The 23419-nt window shown below is 37.8% G+C and overlaps 1 protein-coding gene across 1 annotated transcript in view; it reads left to right on the top strand.

Moving 5' to 3' along the window:
• Window positions 1-23419, top strand: part of GALNT5 (polypeptide N-acetylgalactosaminyltransferase 5) — an 80905-nt gene that overhangs the window by 45232 nt on the left and 12254 nt on the right. Inside the window, exons 5-8 of the mRNA XM_044669115.1 lie at window positions 2463-2580; window positions 3369-3692; window positions 13629-13709; window positions 16067-16228. Coding sequence (XP_044525050.1) covers window positions 2463-2580; window positions 3369-3692; window positions 13629-13709; window positions 16067-16228 — 685 coding nt within the window. The remainder of the gene's footprint in view (window positions 1-2462; window positions 2581-3368; window positions 3693-13628; window positions 13710-16066; window positions 16229-23419) is intronic.

Here is a 23419-nt window from a genome sequence, read left to right as displayed (position 1 = left end):
TGAGGTGGGACTTAATCTTGGCTTGTGCCAGTACCCCCTTAGTGCAACCTTTCAGTGGGCCATGAGACCTTGTTACAGGCTGCACTCCCTGCTCATCCCAGTTAACCAGACTCTTTATGCCTACCTTCCAGCTTGTTTTCATCAGGAAAGGTGCTTCACTCTGTCCCCTTGTTGTCTCTGTTACTTTAGTATTTGTTTTGAAGTGTTATTTTGAGGTTGGTTTGAGATGATTCTCAGAGGGGTTCGAGCTTTCCTGGCTTCTATTCTTCTATCTTGTTTCCACCTCAAATTATTTTCTTTAGTGAGCTTTTTTACCTCTTTTTTTCCATTTTGCCAATTCCATTTCTAATGAGTTGGTTTTTTTCAGTGAATTTTTTGTGCCTCTCTTACCAAACTATTAATTCTATTTTGTAATTTTCTTGAGTTATTTTCATTTCTCTTCCATTCGTCTCTTTCTTCAGCTCCTCCAAGAATTCTTGCTGAACTTGGGTCTAGTTACCATTTTTCTTTGAGGCTTTGCTTATAGCTGTTTTCACATTGTTGGCTTCTGAGTTTATGTCTTGGTCTTCCCTGCCTCTGTAGTAGATTTTTATAGTCAAGTTCTTTTTTTATTGTTTGCTTATTTATATACCTTATTTCCTGACTTTGAACTTTATGTTAAAGTTGGACTCTGATTACTTGAGGATGAGGAGGCAAAGTCCCAAGCTTCAGTCTTTTTTGTACTGCTGTTTTCAGAGCTAATTCTGGAGGTTTGGCAAATTTGTGGTGCTTCCAAAGTAATATTATCCTAGGAGAGATATGGTCACTTTTCTCTTGGTCTCTATTCTGACCTTTACCCAGGAAAGGCCCCAAGTTCATTGAATCTGAAAACACTAGAACTCCTATTAGCCCTAGAACTGGGACCAGGTCCGTTTCTGTCTGGCAGCCACAAGTACTTCACAACCCTCTTAGCCTTGGAACTGGATCCAATGATCCTGCTCCCTCACGACTGATCAGAAGATCCCCTCTCTGCCCTGGAACTATAACTCAGAATTGCATATGGGAAACAAAATCACCAATCAGAGTAAGCTTCACCCAGAGCTAGCAAACATTCCCCTGTAATCTCTTTCTGACCAGTCATCTAACCCACTAACTATCTCTGGGCTGAGAACTCCCAATTCTTGTCACAGCCATCTCCAACCCCTACCTCAATGCTCCTAAAGTGTTCTTGGCTTGTCCTTACCCTTGTATCACAGACCTCTCCTGCCAGCCTCCTAAGCTGGTTTAGACTGAAAAAGAATGTTTCATAGTTATTTTTTGTTGACTCTGCTGCTTGAAAATTTGATTTAAGGAATTATTTTAAGGTAGTTTGGAAGGGAATGTTCTTTGGAAGGGAATGTTACTCAGCTAAATTGCTATCTGTAATCTACCTTCTAGATTCCTTAAAAAGAAAACCCTGAAGGGAAGCTAGGTGGTTCAGTGGATTGAGAACCACAGCCCTCTCAAATCTGGTCTCAGATGCTTTCTAGATGTGTCACACTGGGCAAGTCACTTAACCCCACATTGCCCAGCCCTTACAGCTTTTCTGCCTTGGAACCAATATACAATATTATTTCCAAGATGGAAGGTAAGGATTTAAAAACAACAAAACAAAGAAAAACCCATCTATAATCCAGATACTGAGTTACCCCCTTATATCCCTTACTTTCCACAAACAAATACAAAAGAATCAGACATTTGATGCTTCTTTCTTAGCATATCATTGTCAATTTGTATGAGTATTTGTAGCTGTATTCATGTTCATATCTTTGCTTCTATCTCAGTACCTCACAAGGATGTTGTAAGGATAAAATTATACAGGACAATGAAAACATTTAAAAAACTTTAAAGTATCCCCAAAACATAAGGTATTAAGGAAGGGGGAAGGGAATGAGAATTTATTAACTGCCTACTATGTGCCAGACACTATACTAAGCACAATTTACAAATATTATTTTATCTGCTCCTCACAACAAATCTACAAGGCAGGTGCTTATCATTATCTGTATTTTATAGTTGAGGAAACTGAGGCAAACAGATTAAACGGCTTCTCCAAGGTCACACAACTAGTAAGTATCCCAGGCTAGATTTGTTGATGTTCTTCTTATCATCCTTGAAAATCAGTACTGCTATTTTCCAAGTACAAAAAAATAAATTAGGGTCCACTACGAAATCCCTCCAAGTCAAGGTCAAAAGGTCCCTCTCTTGGTACAAGCAGTGCTTCAATCAGACAGCATGTTTCAGGGGCCCTAAAGACAAAATACGTAGTGGAAGCAGAACATCCATCTGGACTTTATTGTAGCCACCTGCCACCACAAGAGAATATCCTAAATTAGTTCATTATTTGTCCCAAGGTTTTTATTCTGAGTATGACTATTGTCGGGATGGTAGGTTTCTTCATATTCCAAATAATTTAAGTCTAAAACCAGTCTTTTAATTTTTAGGTGTCCAGTCATGGCTGGTGGATTATTTTCTATTGATAAAAAATATTTTTTTGAACTTGGAACATATGATCCTGGCCTTGAGGTTTGGGGTGGCGAAAATATGGAGCTTTCATTCAAGGTATTGCCAAGTCTGGCCCAAGTTTCATTTCCAGTTGTATATTTTGGCAGATTTTTATCTGATTCTACATTGTGATATTATTGAAAGTAGTAATGATTGCACAAAAAGACATTTTAAAACTTTATCAGGAGTCCTAGACTTGTATTAATGCTAATGTATGCTAGTTTGGGAACTGGGAGCCATGCTGCTTGCCATCGGCCAATTTTAGGAAAGTCCTTTCATTTCTTATGTCTTAGTGACTGCATCTTAAAAAAGAAGTAGAATATAGATTTTTGCCAACCAGCACAAAATGTTTAGAGCCCTGTGTATAATACAAAATACCATTCAAGATACCGCATACAACTGTTTGTTTGTTTTCTACTGACATCCATCTTGGACCCTAATGAAGGGTTTGAAGTTACTAATCCATTGAGTAGCAGGATGTTTCTATAGAATGGCCACTTAGCATAAACCCAAAGAATAGAATTATAATAATGCTCTAATACTATCTGTACCCTAAAAATTAAGCCTATAGATTCAATTGTAGTCAACTATTAATTTTTAAGAAATGTATATCATCATCAAAAACACTTATTAAACAATTGTATGCTCAGTGTCTTGATTCTAAAATATACAAAATCAATACAAAATACATTAAAACATATACATTTGGGATACATAGAAATTTATATTTATTAGGGATTTTGTTTTCCTATTATATTATATCATGAACAGTTGTTTTTAAAGAATCGTCTTTTTTAATAGGTTTTTCCACTGTATAACAAATCTGTATCATCCCTCTGCCCCAGGTGTGGATGTGTGGAGGAGAAATTGAAATCATTCCCTGTTCCCGAGTGGGCCACATCTTCAGGAAAGACAATCCATATTCTTTCCCTGAAAATCGGATTAAAACCATAGAGAGAAATTTGATTCGGGTGGCTGAAGTATGGTTAGATGAATACAAAGAGATTTTCTATGGCCATGGTCACCATCTCTTGGACCAAAGTCTGAATGTCGGAAATCTCACTCAACAAAGAGAATTGCGAAAAAAACTGGGGTGCAGAAGTTTCAAGTGGTACCTAGAGAATGTCTTCCCAGACATAGAAGCTCCTATTGTGAAAGCCAGTGGGGTGGTAAGTCTGAATTAAAATAAGATCATGCATGGTATTTAAGCACAGTCCAGTCCAAATTGCTGAAATGTTTTGAGTGCACACCAAAGAACATTATATCTGTCATGGCTGGAAGATGTGTCAATGACTTTCTCTCATATATGTACTTCCTCTACTGATTTAAAGCACAATAAAAAATATTCATGGGTTAGGAAGGCAAAAAATATGATGAGCCTTTCCAAAGTTAGCTGTTTGATCCTAGACAACATCCATATCGAGTCCATCAGAACTTTTGTAGCTTGGTAGGAAATTCCAGATTTTGCCTATTCTTGGCTTAGCCTTCTCAAAACAAGTCACCTGGAGACCCTAATGAGACATCTAGGTAGTACAAGTACATAGCACACTGGCTTAAAATCAGGAAGACCTGAATTTAATTTCTACCCTCAGATTCTTACTAGGCTCTTTGACCCTGAGAAAGTCATTTAACCTCTCTCTGCCTCAGTTTCTTCATCTACAAAATGAGGATGATAATAACACCTTTCTCCCAGGATTGTTTTGAGCATCAAATGATATAATATAGGTAAAGATTCATAATCCTTGAAGAATTATATATATGTATATATATTATATTTATTATTACACTATTATCATGAGGATGATGAGGCATTGGTAAAAGACTTTAGTAGGTGATTTGGGATCTAATAGAGGATCAAAAGATAAAGTCCTTTCCTTGATGGAACTTACCTCTAATTAGGAAAAAAGGTCAAAAAGATAGGAAAAATATGTGCATGCTGAACACATACCAATATTTGCACAGAAAACAAAGTGCAAGTGATTATCTAGAAATCATGTTTAATAGTTCAAAAAGGAGTCCAGTATTCAAGCACTGAAACTGAAGTAGATTTAGGTAAGTCTTCATGAAAGAGATCATTTTGAGCAGAGTTTGAAAGTAGGGGAAAGGAATACCATTTGGTAGAAAAAGAGAAAGGATTTCCAAGACACATTTTAGGCTACAGAGAGGACAAAAGTAGTAAGTAGGTGGCAGAGTGGATAGAATGCAAGACTTAGAATTAGGAAAATATGAGTTCAAGTCTTCCCTCTGACACTAGCTGTTGTGACCCTGGGCAAATCATTTAATGTCCATCAACATGTTTTCTCATCTGTAAAATTAGAATTAATAATAATATCCATCTCATAAGGCTTCTATGAAGAACAAATGAGTCAATATAGTAAGTATAAAGGGTTTTGCAAACCTTAAACTGCTATATAAATGCTAGTAGTGATGGTGGTGGTGGTGGTGGTGGTGATGATGATGATGGTGATGACAAAAGATGTAAGTAAACAAGCCCAACTTGGCTAAAGTACAGAATCCAAGAAGGGAAACATAAGCAATAAAGGAAGAAATACATAAGAAAGACTTTAGTGCATGTTAGTGATTTATAATTATTTTGACAATGTGTCTAGGTCTAAATGTTTTAAATTAGTTTGCCAAAGAAGAAATTTAGAATATCTAAACATGTTGCCAAGGTTCAAGAGGCAGTGTTCTGTGAGAGAAAGCAAACTGATCTTAGAAGTCACTACAAATCCTGACTCAGCCACATGTTCATCTGACCTCAGACATGTCACTTATCCTCACTGGTCCTAAGTTTCTTCATCTGCAAAATTAAGGAGCTATTTTAGCTGGCATCTAATGCCCTTTCTAAAAGCTCTAAATCTATAATCAAGTCACCAAGCATTTATGATTCTTCATCAGCCAGGTTTACATTTTTTAACTTTTAATTAATTTTTCATTTACAAATATTTGGGGGCTTGTTTGTTGGTTATTTCTTTCCATGGACTTTTATTTAAGATAATTTACTTGTTTTGGAAAGTTATCCAAGTTGGAATCTGAGTACAGTGATTCATCTTCTCAATATCAAGGAATGTGAAAGTTGCACCATACCTCCTGGCCAATGGCATTCTTCTTTCTAAGCATAGCTCATAATCTGTAAATGCCTTATAGTTTTCCGAGAGATTTCCAGGAATATAGATGTATTTCCCCATTATTTTATTTCTTTGGGTACAAATTTACTCAGCTTTTCATAATACACAAATGCTATAGCCGGTTTTCCTCTCTTCCTCTCACTTCCTGGCTAAGTTCCTTACCTTTCCTAGTCCCGGGACACTCTCCACAACGGTTGGATTACCAGAAAGTCTCCACCACTACCATCATGGTCAGGAATTTGCTAGCAGTAAGGTAATAGAAATCTAGGAGAAAAGAGGGGAAATGGAGGGGAAGTTCTGAAAATTTGTTCTACTGTTCAACTGATCTGAAAATCTACTATATGGTTTATTCATGGATATAAAAAGAGCATCTAATATGAGCTTGTTGGTGAGGTTTTTTTTCATTCTTGTCCAACCCTTCATGACCCCTTCTGAGGTTTTCTTGGCTAAGGTACTGTGGTGTTTTGCAATTTCCTTCTCCAACTCATTTTACAGATGAGGAAACTGAGGCAAAAAAGGTTCAGTGATTTGCCCAAGGTCATACAGTTATTAAGTATTTCAGGTTAGAGTTAAACTCAGGAAGATGAGTCCCCCTGACTCTAGCACCAACAGTATCCACTTCACCATCTACCTGCCCAAAGCTTAATGTCCACCAATTTACAAGTATTTATTAAATGTTTCCTATGTGCCAAGCACTGTTTAAGACCCTTGGAACAGAAAAGCAAAAAGGAAATAATCATTGCCCTTGAAGAGATTGCCTTCTAAATCTGGAAGACGACAAATATCTAAATGAGCATATATAAAATAAATACAAGGCAAATGAGCCTTAAGGATTTACAGGTTTCTGTCCTTTATTTGGATGCTATTTCGTAAAAGAAAAAATCCCCATATTGTAGGAAGCAGCCTTAAACTTGAGCAGCTATTTTAATGATCATTTGTCAAATAAAATGGTGCAATAGCAGAATAGCAGCCAAAAAAAAAAATCCAATTGTAATTTTGAAACAGGCCCTGAACCAAGACCTCATAGATCATGACTCTAACTTTCCCATTTTTCTCACGTGATGGCATTGATCATAAAACAAAAGCCAAATACTTCTATGTCACCAGATAGCAAGTTTCTTAGGTCCCCTGAATGAAGAGCTTAACATCCCTTACGATTTCTGAAAGAATTCTATTTTCCATCATGCCAAAGGAACATTACTGGGCTTTTGCCACCAGAGGACACTAGAGTTCTATGTCTCCCAGGCAAGAGGCTTAACTTTTAAAAAATGGTGCCTGAATGTACAAACCATATATAACAAAAATAAAAAAAAATAATTCAAGATTTTTCTTCTTTATACATTTCTCCCAGAAATTGCATTTTCTTGGAGTTACTATGTTCTCTTCTCTAAGTAAAGATCTTGGCCAGTGGGAGGTATATTTATTTTTCTTCTTTAATCATAATACCATTCTTCTATTTTTAAGCTAAACCTTCACCCAGAACATACTATATTAAAAAATTCCAAGCAAAGAAATTCTACCTGTCATTTCTTATTCTTGCATTCTTCTTCCTCTTGCCTATCGATGAGAATTCTAAAACTAATAGTGCTTTTAAAAAATATATATGATTTTTTTCTACTTCAGGTAAAATATTGTTTTTGATGGCCTATTTTTAGTAAAAACAAAGTACTGGAACATTTGCATTTATGTCAGTTCAAGCTTCTGTCAAATGGAAAGATTCCTTGTTTAGGAGATCTGGTTATTAGTCGTGATGCTGATCTGGGGGAGTGATCTTAGACAAGTCACTTCCTTTAGGCTTCAGTTTCCTCATCTTTGAAGTGCGGGTTTGGAGAATATGACCTCTAGGTTTCCTTTCAGATCTGAAATTCTGTGATTCTAGGATATAGTGTTTATGATGACTTCTCATAATGTGGCCTAAATTATGATGAAGATCCCTCCTACCGAAATGGGTTTGTTTGCTTTTTTCTTGATTTATCAAATTTCTAACTGCAGGAAAATGAGTGTTTGATTCCTTCTGACCATATTAGGGATATATAAGATTAGATTAGATAAGATTAAATAATTAGATAAAAGAGATGATAATGGCAGAGAAGCAAGGAATTACTCCCTTCTCTTTGCCCTTCTCTCACAAACATACCAAAAAACAACGGCAACTACAACAACTGGAGAAACCATGCAGGAGAGCAATAATAACACTCCATTTCTCTGGCTTCGTAAAATTTCCAAAACTCTTTTCCTCACAACAGCCCTATGAAGCACCTAGGTAGTGATTTATTATTCCCCTTTCAGAGACAAGGTAACTGAGGCTCAGTGAAATGAAAAGAATTGCTGATAAGAAAACAAAGTAAAGATTATCCCCATTCAGAGATGGGGGACTTAATAAATTCACAATAATCTTTTCCCCACTTCTAGTCCTAGGGCCAAGCAAAATGATGCCAGCCTGCCTATATCAATTTTCACTTCACTAGACCGCAGCCCAAATCCTTCTCATCATCCTATGTTCATAATCAAATTTCCATGTCAGTAGTTTCCAGAAAAGTAATTTGTCTCTTTTCTTTGCCCTTCTCGGTTAGCTTAGGAGAAATCCTTGATAAATCAATAGGTCCAATTCTAGATCAGCTTACTATTCCTTCTCCAAACTTCACTAGTTAACCAGCTTACAATAATCTCTGTATAATAGCTGTGGAATTAAATGTCTACGGGGAGATTTAGACATATTCCGGGCCTGCTCATCTAAAGGCCAAATACAAGAATGGTCAAAGAATTAGAGGGCTAAAAGGGGCTTGAGAGGCTATGTCATCAAATAGCTTCATCTTATGGATGAGGAAATTGAGAAAGGAGGAGCTGATTCGCCAAGGTCATACAGCTATCTACTAGCAAAGCCAGGACTAGCACCCAGGTCTCCAGATTGATGAGGTTCTTAAACTTTCTGATTTTAGGATTCCTTTATCTCTTAATAATTATTGAGGACCACCCCAAAAGCTTTTGTTTATGCTGGTTTTATCTATCAATATTTATTGCATTAGAAATTAAAACTCATCAATTTAAAATATTTATGTATTAATTTTAAAATAATAACCCCATTATGTTAACATAAATAACATTTTAATGAAAAATAACTATTTTTCAAAACAATAAAAAAATCAGTGAGAAGAATGGCATTATTTTACAAATATCTGCCAATCCCTTTCATGTCTGGTTTAGAAAAAGACAGTTGGATTCTCATATTTGCTTCTACATTCAATCTGTCATGATATGTTGTTTTGTTTAAAGTATAGGAAGAAAATCCACCCTCACACAGATATGTAGTTGGAAAAGGGAGGAGCATTTTAATCAACAACATTTTAGTATGATTATGAAAATAGTTTTGACCTTGTAGACTCCCTAAAGGGATCTCGGGGACCCTCCAAAATCATGAACCACACTTTGAAAATTGCTGTACTGGGGCAGCTGGGTAGCTTAGTGGAGTGAGAGTCAGGCCTAGAGACAGGAGGCCCTAGGTTCAAACCCGGCCTCAGCCACTTCCCAGCTGTGTGACCCTGGGCAGGTCACTTGACCCCCATTGCCCACCCTTACCACTCTTCCACCAAGGAGCCAATACACAGAAGTTAAGGGTTTAAAAAAAAATGCTGTACTGTGCTTTATTTTCTCTCTACAACAGGTACATTAGATAGAGTACTGGATTTATATTTAGGAGTTCTAGGCTCAAATCCCATACTAGCTGTATGACTTTGGGCAAGTCATTTAACCTCTTAGATAAAATCCTCAGTCTATAATGGGTCAAAGTTGCTGTATGAGTAATCCAGAAAGTGAGCAGAACATAGATAGGGTCCCTCAAGAAATTTCAGTCCAGACCAAGGGCTCCCCAAGAAAAGAACAGACCTCAGGGGAGAGTCATCTTAAGAGGAGACGGAGTAAGTCAGAGAATGAATTAATCAGAGAAACTATTGTGTAATTAGGATTTGCTCCACAAAACTTATATCCTCCCTTTTAGCATATAACTTGAGAAGGAATATGGAAGGCTGGGAGAGAGTTTCTGTGGAGCAAATCCTAATTATTCAATGTAAGATTTAAATTAATATCCAATAATTCCAAGTATTATATTTTATAAAGTTTATTAGTAATCACTTGAATTAGAAAGAAAATATACTAAAAGAAACAGAAGTTCAAACCTAATTATCTAACAAAAAGTAAACCAACATCTGTAGATTCTCCTGCCTGGCATAAAACGCGCTTCCACAGCCACGACAAGGAGAAAAAAGAGAGAGGGGCAGAGCTCCACAAAACTTATATCCTCCCTACTTTAGCACTTAACATAAGAGGAAACATGGAATGCTGGGAGAGAGAGTTTTTTGGGAGCAAATCCTGATTACACACTATCAAGGCCAGCCTCCTCATTTTACAGATGAAGAAACTAAGACTCAAAGAAATCAGAAGGACCTGCCTCATTTTACAAATGAAGAAATTAAGACCAAAAAAGTTAAGTGTCTCACTCAGTTAATGAAGTGTCTGGGGTGAAGTCAGGTCCTCTTATCTTCGTGTCTAATATCTAACTGTACCCTTTAGCAGTAAACGAGGAACAGTGAGAAAGGAAGTAACTGGAATCTGGTCAGGGGAAGGCATTTGGGTCAAGATTTGGGATGCAATGGTCTCCAGGTTACAGTGGAAAGAGGATTAGTGATGGTCCTTTAGAGAAATGGCTCCTCAGCCTTGGCATTCCCAGTATCAACACTCTCTTGTCATTCCTCCTAATAACTGACCCTTCTATCTGGCCATGGCACCTTCTCTCATCATAGGGCTGTAAATCAAGCACCATACTGGGGCTTCAAGAGTACTGCCATTACCAGATTGACCCACAACAAACCACCAAACTAGGAGCCATTTCTCCATGTTAAACCAGCCTAAGAGAACTAGCTACCTGGACCATCAGCTAAACCAGCTTGGGACCAAGAACTTATAGAGTGTAAGGATGTTATAGGAAGGGTTGAGGCTCTTACCTAGGCATATCTGATTGGTTCCCCACCAATGGTGTCACCAACAGGGAAGTGAGATTTTTAAGAAAAATGGAAGTGTCTAGCAGTTAAGTTTTCAGTCATAGCATATTTCAGAAAAATAAAGGCATGAGCACAAGGTGTGAGAGTCAAGAGATGAGAATGTAATAAAAATAAATTTAGTCAGTCAATGAACACTTATTGAACATCTACTATGTTGCAGCCACCGAACTAAACAATAAGAATACAAAAGAAAGCAAAAGACAATCTTTACTCTCCCTGAGCTCACAGTCTAATATGGGAGACAACATTTAACATGTCTCAAGGAAAAAACACATTTTTCCAAATTATGATATCCTCTTATCCTGTTAATGAGTCCACTATCTCTTTCCAATCCCTATAGATATTACAGAGGACCCAACTACTTACTCCCTGTAAGACTTTGGGAAAGTTACTTTAACTCCTGGGCCTCAGTTCCCTTATCTCTAAAATGAGAAACTTTAAGGTCTCTAGATGGTCCCTGATGTCTCTTCCACATCTAAATCCATGAGCCTGAAGGGCATTTTCTAGGATTCTGTCCTGAGGTATCACTCCTTATAATTTCCCTCAACAACCTGATTCACTTCCACAGTTTTAATGATTTCCTCAACACTGGTAAACCCCAAGACTCTTTTTTCAGCTCTGGTCTCTCTTCTGAACTCCATTTCTACACCTCTCACCTTAAACTCAAATTGTCCCTAACTGAACTTATTATCTTTCCCCAAAACCCTGTTTCTGGTTTTGTCTTCTCAGTTTCTGTGAGTACAATTGCCATTTTTATGTTTTCATTCTCCATCAGCTCTCATCTCCAGTCAGTTATTAAAACAGGTTGATTCTATTTCCACAATATAGGATTATAGGATTGAAGATAGGGAAGGACTCAAGAATCATTTACTTTAACCCCTCATTTTTCAGATGAAGAAATTAGGTTTAGCAACTTGCCCGAGTTCACGCAGCATTGTTGGGATTCAAAACTAGGCATCCAATTGTAAATCCTGGGCTTTTTCACTGTGGTCCCCTCAGAAATAAGAATTATCACCAGCATCTATAATGCACTTTAAGGTTTGCAAAGGGCTTTACACATACTGGCTCTTTTGGTCCTCACAACAAGTATATGGCAGTAAGCATTTGTATGTGCCAAGCACTGGGGAAAGAAAGAAAGCCAAAGTCCCTGATCTGGAGAAGCTTACATCCTAAAAGGAAAAACAAATCACACACAGCTATGTGCAAGCAAGGAAGGCATGAGAATTAAGGCATGAGGCATTGGAGGAGGGGGGCAGCTAGGTGGCTCAGTGGATTGAGAGCCAGGACTAGAAATGGGAGGTCCTGGGTTCAAATTTGACCTCAGACAATTCCTAGTTGTTTGACCCTGAGCAAGTCACTTAATCCCTGTTGCCTAACCCTTACTGCTCTTCTGCCTTGGAACAATACCCAATATTGGTTCTAAGATAGAAGGTAAGGGTCTTATGATAGGAGAGGCTTCCTATCGAATACAGGATTTTAGCTGGAAATTGAAGGAATCCAAGAGACATAATTGAGGAAGAAGAGCATTCTAGGGATGGAGGGGACAGCTTTTGAAAATGATTGGAGCCAGAGATAGTGATCTGTTTGAGGAACAACCAGGAGGACAAGATTTGGGCATAGAGGGAGAAGGTATAAAAACACTGGAAAGGTATGGAGAGAGCTGGATTATGAAGTGTTTTGAACATCAGAGGATTTTGTATTTGATTCTGAAGGTAATAAGGACCCACAGCAGTTTACTGAGTCAGTCAGACCACTTAGAAAAATGACTTTGGCAGTTGAATGGAGAATGGACTGGAGTGGGAAGAAGCTTGGAGCAAGCAGACCAAACTGTGTACTGTTTCAGTAGTTTAGGGGTGAGGAGATGAAGGCCTACCCCAGGGTGGGGGAAGTGTCAAAAGAGAGAACAGGAATACTTGATAGATGTTACAGTGGCTTTGGCAATGGATTGCATATGGAGAAGGAGAGAAAATGAGGAGTCAAGGATAATACCTAGGCTGAGAGCCTGAGGGACTGGGAGAATAGTTGTGTCCCCATTTTGCAGATAAGAAAACTGAGACTGGGAGTTTAGGTGACTTGCCCAGGGTTATAGAACTATGAAATATTAGAGGGAAGATTCAAATTCAATTCTCACCAACTCCAAATCAAACACTGTACACTGCACCTCCAAGCTGCCTTATAACCAAGTCCCCCCATCAACCTAACTTCCTATCAGTGCTGCTCTGGGATGTCTAGCAAGGGGCAAAGGAGCAAACAAAGGAAACTAGCCCTCTTCACATTAAATGATGTCCTGCCTCATCTGATTTCCTTAAATCTATTTTCAAGCCTAAGACCTGCCAAAGGATAAACTAGGGCCTTGACTCTGTATTAGCTTTCATGACCCTTGCTTAATGAATTTTCTCTAACTTGAGACATTGGGAAGAGCCTGACTTGCAATATTCTGTCTTTTGTGGTTAAAGGAGCCAACAGAGCTTTGAATCCGTACCCAGGCAGATGAATAGTATGGAGAGAGCAGCCAGGGGACATTTTTGTTCTTAAATCTGTAACTATCAGGTTAGCTAAATTACACATCTGTGCAGGGACTTCTAATGTATGCGCCAAAAGAACTATAGATGAAGAAATATATTTTCTATCCAGCCTCTTGCTCATGCTCTCTTCTACATCCTAAGCAAGAGTTAATTAAAAGCTTCTCTTTGTAGGCTCTGGGGCTGAATCACCAAGCTTAAACTGACAGATTGCAGCTGTACTTTGGCTAGATTATATTACGTCTCTGCTCAGTCAAAACATATAGCACTAAACAATTCACTTAGCTACCTGTTAGGCTCATCACAAGGTTATAGTCCAGGTGTTTTCTTGTGGCACTCACATGTCTGTGTTATTCTCTGGACTGATTTTTCTAAATTCACAGTTAATTTTTGTTTTCTAGATAATTAACGTGGCCTTGGGCAGATGTATTTCCCTTGAGAACAGTATGGCTGTTCTGGATGAATGTGATGGTGGTAGCAAGGTATGCTCTAATATGTTTGTTTGTTGTTTTTTTTTATAATGTTTACTGGGACTGATTGATCACAGCTCTTCACTCATTTAGAGAAATGAATCATTGACTTTCTGTGTACCCAAGGTCCTATGTATGTATACACTAAGTGTCACTAGGTCATAGCCACTGTGACTACATCTCCTGTTCATAAGTAGGTTCCTTAGCAGCTGGGGAAAAAATTGGTGTCCCAACCATTAGCACACAGGTCAAGTGGTTAGGAGTTGCTACAAAGCTTCTGACTCCCTACCCCACACCCTGAGTCATGATGGGAATCTCCTACTATAAATTCTGCCAAAAGAAAGGTAGGTTGGAGAAAGGTCAAGGACTTACTTGATTCTTTGTGGGAACTTAGAATGACATATTTTCCCTGTCCCCAACACAGTCTGCTACGTGCCTCTAATAATCATTCTGCTTTATGTTACAAAGTAAATTAACTAGGAGTAAACTAGAATCATCTTTGATCCACAGGTAGAAATGATCAGAAGAAATATAGGTGAAATTAGGTCGTTAGACTTTTGAGGCTCCATGAAATAAAAATCATTTCCCAGTACAAGATTCCCAGAGCAATTCAATTCTCTTTCCAACAAAACCCTCTCTCAAACACTAATCTAGAAAGATTGCTGAGCTTTTCATTGTCATGATCTATGCTCAGAGCAACAGTTAGGGCAGGATGACTGGAGTGTTTTTTTTTTTTTCCGGGGCACTAAGAAACTAGCAGTCTCTTCAAGAGAGACAAAAGCTCAATATTGAATTAGCAAAACAAATTAGATAAAATAGGTTGCTACATGCAATGATCCAGGACAATGTAGAAGAACTTATGAGAAAGAACGCTATCCACATCCAGAGAAAAAACTGTGGGAGCAGAAACACAGAAGAAAAACATAGGATTGATCACGTGGTTCAATGGGGATATGATTGAGGTTTTGATGTTGAAAGATCACTCTTGCAAATATGAATAATACGGAAATAGGTTTTGAACAATGATACATGCATAACCCAGTAATTGCTTGTCAGCTCCAGGAGGAGGGGAGGGAAAATCATGAATCATGTAACCACAAAAAATATTCTAAATAATTTTTTAAAAAATGGGTTGCTACCAGATGTTAGGGTGAGCTCCTTTTCTGTCTCACTCTGACCTTCATTCTTCTCCAATGATGGCTTCCCTAACAGCAATCTTTTGTAGGTATTCCAAGGAAATTCTGACTTCTTTTGCTCCCCATCCCATCTCTGTCAACTGAAGGTGCAACTGGGCCATTTACCCCAGATTTCTGGCATTCGACTTGGATTTTAAAATTTCCATTAAAGGTTTTACCTATTCCCTTTTCTCGATACAAAGATTCTGACCCTTGTACGGGTTGTTTCTTATTGAATCTGGGAAAGAAGTGCTTTGTTTTGTAAACTTTTCTCGTAATTGGAGTCCTCTTGCAACTTTCTCATAGAGGAGATTGCTTCTGGAATTTGTATTGGGAGGAGGACGGAAGTGGGGTTGTAAGGGTGCTCTTAAAGGGAGACAGAAGGGATAAAAAAACAGAAAAAAGCAGTTTGCAAGTAGCTCCTACTCATTAAACATTTGCAAAGAAATCATGATTGACCGTGCTCAAGACCAACACTGGTGAATGAAGTAACTAACTAACCCTTCTGCTATAATTGAGACAGCAACAAATTCAAGAGCATGGTGAGTTATGGAAACCCCAAGATATGTGAGACTCACATCACCCAAAATTCCCTTCCTTTCTGTCCTTGAAGCAAAGAATAAAACCCTTTTACCACCAACCCATAACCTTACAAGACAGTTCCCCTTCTTGTTCACACTGCACAATCTATAGAGAAATAGTCCCCTTCCTGAAGTCATTTGGGGTATAGAGAAAGGAAAGGAAAGCTTTGGCAGCAGTAAGTGGAAGAAGGAATCTCACCAGCCTATTTTAGGATCATAGGCTGTTATAGTTGGAAAGGACTTCTGGAATAGTCAAAGTTTATAGCATGTAAATGCAACCCTTTCTACCCATGCAAATTATCATGAGTCAGGGATCTACTAATATGGACAGACAAGTGACAGGTAAAACATAATCAGAATTGAAAAGATGAACCTCTGTCCCAGAATTATATTTCTTTAATCTGGTACTGCTCCTTAACATCGGCTATGTAGACATTAGAATATTTGGTACAGATGATAGTGGGGCTGGGGAAGAATCCAGGCATTGGGAAATTTACCAGATCATACTTTCATGGACAAATAGGAACTAGTTGTATTGAGGGATGGGGAAGCAAGACCAATTTTCCAGTGATAGTAATTGTTGCTAATTGTGATCTACTAATTATTCCTACAGTCCCAACACTTCAACTACACTTGGCTAAATCTTCTTAAACAGGGAGACAGGTGCTTAGCACCTGTCCCTATTATAGGAGACCTGAGCCTGTTCCCTTGTGATAACAGAAACAACAAGCTGAGATGGTTACACAAATTGACGGGAGTCCTTCATCCTGAACAAGTAAGTAGAATGGCTATGCCTGTTGTTTTTTTTTTTTTAACTTGTTCAGATTTCAGTAAAATCAAATGTAGAATTTCTAGTGTGAACCTCCTAAATCATGTGATTTACATTTATTTGGTAATAATGGAGGCTCTATAAAGATTCACAGAGACAAATATATACATTTTTAATGTTTGCCTTAGTCCTTCTCCTTAACTTATCCAGAGAAAAAACTATTATTCCAGCTATAGCTACATTCCACCAGTCACAATGCTATCATTATCTTTGTTTCCAATAGCTGTTTCTCTTGGTCAATAATAAAATTAATATTGGGTTGGATAGGCTGGAATGGAGGTCTCACCTCTTCCAAAATGACCTCCTGGAAGCAGTTTTTGGATCATTTAAGACACTCAGGGGCCTGTTTTACTCTAAATTGTGAAGTGAATGGGATTGGCCAGCCTCCTCTTTAGTGCCCCTTGATATCCTAACTCTTATCTAGCCTTCCACTGGTACAGAGGATTCATACTTTCTTCTCACTCTTCTCTTCCCTAGAAGTATCAGATATACATGTGCATATTAAATATAAAAGCAAATATCTGGTCAGGTTTCACATGTTGTCTTTTTTAGAAGTAATTGCTTTGTAACAGCGACAAAGATATAAATCAAAAAAATAATTCTTAGAGATAAAATTTTAAGTCACTTACCCTAAGGGTGAGGGAGTATGAAAGGAGGTTTCTTGATGTTCCTGAAATCACATTTGTAGCCATCCATCTCTTTCACATGTATATAAGGCCTTCCTGATGATAAAAAAGACTGGGACCAGCTCTAGGCAAAACTTTGAAGTTAGAAGTGATTTTTCTTGGGTTCTTACCCACTCTTTTTGACACCCTTGCCAAGCATCCATTTTATTCATGAAATCTTGCAGCTGTCTACTGTGATGTCATACTATAGCCGGGCAAATCTATTCCTGGTTTTCCCTCTTTCAAAACTCATATAGAATTTTAGAGATGTATGGGACCTTAAGGATCATCTAATTCAATCCTTTCATTTTACAGATGAGGAAACTGAGACGCAGAAAGGGGAAGTATTTATTTATATATCTAGTTAATCAGAGAGATAGTTAATGGCAAAGATGAAACTAGAATCCAAGACTTCTGACCCTCAATTCTATCTTCTCTCCATCATATCATGTCTTCCCTCATATTATATGGGATTACTTTGTGTGGTTAATTCATTATCAGGCACTATTTCATGTGGTTTGTCCATTACCATCCTTCTCACTTAGAACTGATGAGGGCTATGACGAAATAGGGTAGGGAACCAAAGTCTATATATAGAGGATGAGGGATAAATAAGAAAAGATATAGAGGGCTATCCTGGGCTGACAGGATATAGAATAGGGGAAGCCAGGGGACGATGGGAAGGAGTATTTCCTCACTGAACACCCTGCTCTATGTGAGGGTGACAAGTACTACTGAGCTAATCAGACAAATTAAGCCATGCTGTTATGTAAATTGGGTCATTTTGGCTAGCATACTGTTAGAAAAACAGTAGGTACTCAAAATTGTTTGGTTTATATAGATATCATGACTTAAATAAAAATGCTCATGTCTCCAGAAAGTCTGTAAAAATTAAAATGTTAAAACTGGCAAGGATTCCAGGCACGATAGTGGTAAAAGATAGGTGAGAACAGTTTGAACCTTTGGTAGCCTAAATGAATAGAAACTTCATGGGTTAGGATATCTTCAAATAGAGTTGGACATGCTAAGGTACCTACCCTATCCAAAGTCTCCTTTTACACACGCAGTTTTCATGCCTTCAAATTTTTGCATCAAATTCCCCAATCCAGGAAAGGAAACAATATAATGCAGAAGTCAGTGGGGTTAATGGACTCTCCTAAAGGGTAGGCTGTAGATGGATTTCAGGGGATCTATGAACTTGGATAGAAAAAAACATATATATATATATACATATATATATATATATATGTATATATACACATATGCATATATTTGTTATACATGATTTCCTTTATAATCATATGCATTATATTTCTGCATTTAAAACATTATCCTGAAAAGGGGCCCCCAGATTACTTTGGAACATCAAAACTCTATGACACAAAAAGAGCTTATTAATCCCCAAACTAAAGGAAAGAGGACAAAAATAAGGAAGGACCAGGTAACCAGATTAAAGTTCCAGCTCTGTAGTTCACCTACTATGTGACCTTGCACAAGTCACTGATCAGAGAGAACTATAGTCAAGAAGTATATAGCAAGANAATATAATGCAGAAGTCAGTGGGGTTAATGGACTCTCCTAAAGGGTAGGCTGTAGATGGATTTCAGGGGATCTATGAACTTGGATAGAAAAAAACATATATATATATATATATATATATATATACATATATGCATATATTTGTTATACATGATTTCCTTTATAATCATATGCATTATATTTCTGCATTTAAAACATTATCCTGAAAAGGGGCCCCCAGATTACTTTGGAACATCAAAACTCTATGACACAAAAAGAGCTTATTAATCCCCAAACTAAAGGAAAGAGGACAAAAATAAGGAAGGACCAGGTAACCAGATTAAAGTTCCAGCTCTGTAGTTCACCTACTATGTGACCTTGCACAAGTCACTGATCAGAGAGAACTATAGTCAAGAAGTATATAGCAAGAAGAGATTGGAAAACCCCACAAAGGAGTTCCAGCACAGCAAAGAAGTTAGGCAAATCATCAGTTTGCCAGAAGTCTATGAGAGCTACCAACAAGAATTACAAGGAATTAATGATCTCACTTCCAGCAGGTTTAAAATGCAAGGGGAATTTTGCAATGACCTTTAGATATTATAGTATGTTTACTTCTGCTCTGTGACAAATTGAAGATGTTTTGCACAAAGTACAGATAGGTTTCTCTCCTGGAGTAGAAGATAAAAGGAATGGAAGATGTCTTATTACTCTTTTGGTAAACTGAGAGAATGAAAGGTTCCTGGGAAAAAAATGAAATGCTTTAAGATAAAACAAAGATGAACAAAGGAACTGAAGAAGCAGGAAGGAATTATCATCATTGTCAGGAGGTTAGAGGGTGGGAAAATATGATATGAAGAAACAGGGGGAAAGAGTTTGGAATTAAGACATGAGTATAAGGTTTTTCCTAAAGAGGAGGAAGTTAATATCCTCTGAGGTACCTTGTTCTACTGCAAAGAGTGATGTGGATTTATAGGAGCCTTAGAAAATGGGTAATCCCTTAATGGCCAGAATAAAAAGCAATCACTAGTAGTGGGTGATGACTCCCTTCTGAGGAGTGTAAAATTATATACTGGTTAATTTAAAAAGAGAGAGATCTACTGTATTTGGACTACATATCCAGAATATGACTGAGAACCTCCCAAGTCTTGTCAAAACTGACAACCACTACCCACTTCTGGTGATTCATGAGGGGATGAATGATAATGCCAGAAGGCACCAAGAATTATTCTGAGCATGAAACTGAATATTTTCGAAAATAGGTGGCATTTTCATCATTGCTTTCAATTAAAAGAAGGGGCTTCATAAGGGAAAGGCAAATTTGGGAAGTGAAAAGTTGGATAACTGATGGTGTCTGGAACATTTCTGGATTACCACTTAAAATATAGGAATTTTTGCTGCTTAACTAGAAGTGAAGTACAGTTGACAGGGGTCAATAAAAATTAGTCTGGTATCTTGTGAAGCTGATGTCTTTAGACTAAATAGGGAAGGAAAGGAGAAAACTGCATATTTTCCAAATCATATGCCACAAAAAGTTGAATATTATAGAACAGAGGTAGCAGGTAGAATATAGAAGAAAATATTATCAGTAGAAAGCCTCAATAATTTAAAAGAGATGGTATCAAAGAAGATAGGCATTAATAAAACCTATAGCTAGTAGTAAAGCCCCTGACCTATGTTATCCATATTCCAATGAATTTCATTGTATAATATACAAGGTGAACTAGAGATCCAAATGCAAGGAAAAAATGCAACTTCACAGGATCCCTGCACTCTATCCACTATGCCACCTAACTGCCTTTAAAAAGTATAAGGGATTTCAATTAATCATATGTCAGTGGTGTGATGCCCTTCCTCAAGTCAAAAAGCAATTACTAAATGCCTACTATGTGCCAGACATTTCTCTAAGTACTAGGAATACAAGAAAGGTGAGTAACAGTGGCTACTCTCAAGGAGGTCACAATTTAATGAGAGAGATAACATGTAAACAACAATTTTTTACAAATAAGAAAGAAACAGGATAAGATGAAATTCTTAAGGGTATGGCATCAGCATTAAGAGGGGCAGGAAAGGTTTCTATCTTTATCTATCTGAATTTGAGATTTTACAGTTTTGTCTAAGCCCTTCTCAAAATGGCTCGACTGATAAGATGCTTTTCTACAAAAGATTCTGAAAAAAAAGTTATCATTGCATTAGAAATGATGGGAACTTTAGGAGATAATCTCACCAGCTTAGATTTTGTAATAAAGAAGAAAATAAATAATTATTTATTATCACTAATGTGTGGATCTCTTCTGACATGTCCTCTGATTGGGGGCCAGCATAGGATCAAAGAGCCAAACCTTAAAAAGGATCTCAGAGGCAATGTTACCTAATTGATTTCTAAGTGACTTGCTTAGGTAGTGAATGTCAGAGGTAGAATTTGGGAGGCAGAGTCAAGATGGCCACTTAGATGCTCCACAAGTCCAGACCTCTGTGAAATCCCTTCCACACCAATCAATAACAAAGTGCTTCAAGGAGAGAGAAAACCAAATCTAACAATAGGACAGAGCCAGGGGAACCTCCTGCTGGATTCAACTTAAAAGGTACACCAAAAAAAAAGCCTGAATTCTTGAACTCTCATGTTTAAGGAAAAAAAAGAAGGAAGGTCCCAGGACATCCCCCACCTACTGTGCTGAATCTCCCATGGGCACTAGAATCTCTGGGTGAGGGCTCCTGTCCGGAGGGAGTGCCTTGTGGCCACAGCTGTGCCAAGCTCAGGGTTCTAAACACAGCAAGCAGGGAGGTAGCTGGAGGAGAGGCACAGAGAGGGCAGCCTAGTTGCAGCCAAAACTCTCCATCTTGCCCCCTCTTTGAGGTTTTGGCCTCAGGGCACATCCAGATCCACAGATAAGCTCCACCTTGGCTTAATCTTATCAAGAGGGTAGATAATAAGCAGGGCAGGGAAGTTCAATCTCCTATACCCTTCCCCACCAACTACTCTGAGAGACACCATAAGAAGTCAGCTGACTCAAATCTCAGGGTGACAGCTGTATCACAGGGTGACAGGGCCGGAAGCATAGACCCCTTTAGCTTCCACACCTTCACATACACCTTCAGCTTCTGCTACCATCTGGGGAAGATCTGAACTCAGGGCTCATTAATACTCCATCAGCCTAATCTAGGCAATCATCAGAGGCCTTCAGGATAGAATAGCCCAAACCCACCAATCCAGGAAATAAACAGAGGAGCAAGATTACAGACAATGGCAGAGGGGAAAGAAGAAAAAATATGAGTAAACAACAAAAAAAGAAATTACAATTGACAGCTTCTAACCAGCTAATGAATAAAGAGAAAATGGAACAGAGGAGGATCAAGGAACACCAAGCAAAAATGCAGAAATTCCAGTGAATTAAATACAGGCTTTGGAAGAACTCAGAACACAATTCAAAAAACAATTAAGAGAGGTGAAGACAATTGGGAAAATAACTTGCAAAATGAAATAAGTCACCTGGAAACAGAGGCACACGACTAAAACAAGAAAATAATATCTTGAAAGCCAGAATTGATCAGCTTGAAAATGAGACAAAGAAGGTGAAAGATGACCTACAAAAAAAAAAGACTAGAAGAAGGAGAAGGATGACCAAAAAGCCAGGGATAAAATTCAGACTTTAAAAATAAGAGTCCAACAACTAGAAGCAAATGACTTTACAAAGCAGAAAGAGTCTATAAAACAAATTCAAAAGAATGAAAAAATTGAAGAAAATATGAAACACCTCATTGACAAAACTACAGACATAGAAAATAGATCCAGAAGAGACAATTTAAGAAATATTGGACTACCAGAAGATCATGACAAAAGAAAAAGCCTGGACATCATTATATAGGAAATTATCCTAGAAAACTGCCCTGACATTCTGGAATAAGAGGGAAAAGTGGAGATTGAAAGAATCCACAGATCACCTCCTGCATTTAATTCCCATTTGACAAAGTCCAGGAATGTTATAGCCAAATTCAAGAACTAACAGACTAAGGAAAAATATTACAAGCTGCTAATAAGAAGTCATTCAGATATCATGGAACCATAGTTAGGATAACATAGGACCTGGCTGCATTCACACTGAAGGACTCGAAGGCATGGAATATGATATTTTTAAAAGCAAGAGAACTGGGTCTACAACCAAGAATCAACTACCCATCAAAACTGACTATATTCTTGCAGGGGAAAGTATGGTCATTTAACACAATAGAAGACTTCCAACCATTCATGAAGAAAAAACTGGATTTAAACAGAAAATTTGATGCCAAATCACAGCACTCAAGAGTATCACCAAAAGATTAAAAAAAGGGGAAAAAATAAAAATTTTTTAAAGAATCCATTAAGTTCAAATGATTTGTATTCTTATAAGAAAAGATGGTATCGGTAACTCTTAAAACTTGTTATTATCATGAGGGTAGGTAGAAGAAGTATATTTAGAGGGAACAGTGACAAACTATAGGATGAAATGTCCAAATATGTGTGTGTGTGTAAAAAAAAGAGGATAATACTAAGAGATAATGGGAAAAGAGACAAAATGGTGTAAATTTATATTTCATAAAGAAGCGCATGTGGGAAGAGAGGAAGAAGGCCAATATAATAGAAGGGTGAAAGAGGTTGGAGACAGGTAATACTTAATTCTTACACGCATTAAAATTGATTCAGAGGGAAGAGCAATCAGATGCATTGGGGAAGAGAATTGTATCATGCTCTATAGAGAAGTAGAAGAATAATAAACAGACTGGTGGGGAGGGAAGCAATGCAAGGGAGGGGCTATAGTAAAAGGGGAATCAATAAGAGGGGAGGTGCTGGGAAGGGGAGTAACATTGCAGAGGAAAAATGGGAAAACTGACTAAAAGTGAAAAATTGGAGGGAAGTATAAGAGGGCTAAGAGAAAGGGCAGAACCTAAGGAGGAAGTCAAAATGGAGGGAAATACAGAA

The sequence above is a fragment of the Gracilinanus agilis genome, chromosome 3 (genome assembly GCF_016433145.1).
Source record: "Gracilinanus agilis isolate LMUSP501 chromosome 3, AgileGrace, whole genome shotgun sequence".
Classification (NCBI taxonomy): Eukaryota; Metazoa; Chordata; class Mammalia; order Didelphimorphia; family Didelphidae; genus Gracilinanus; species Gracilinanus agilis.
Note: the sequence above shows the minus strand (reverse complement) of the source record. Positions and strands in the feature narration are given on the sequence as shown.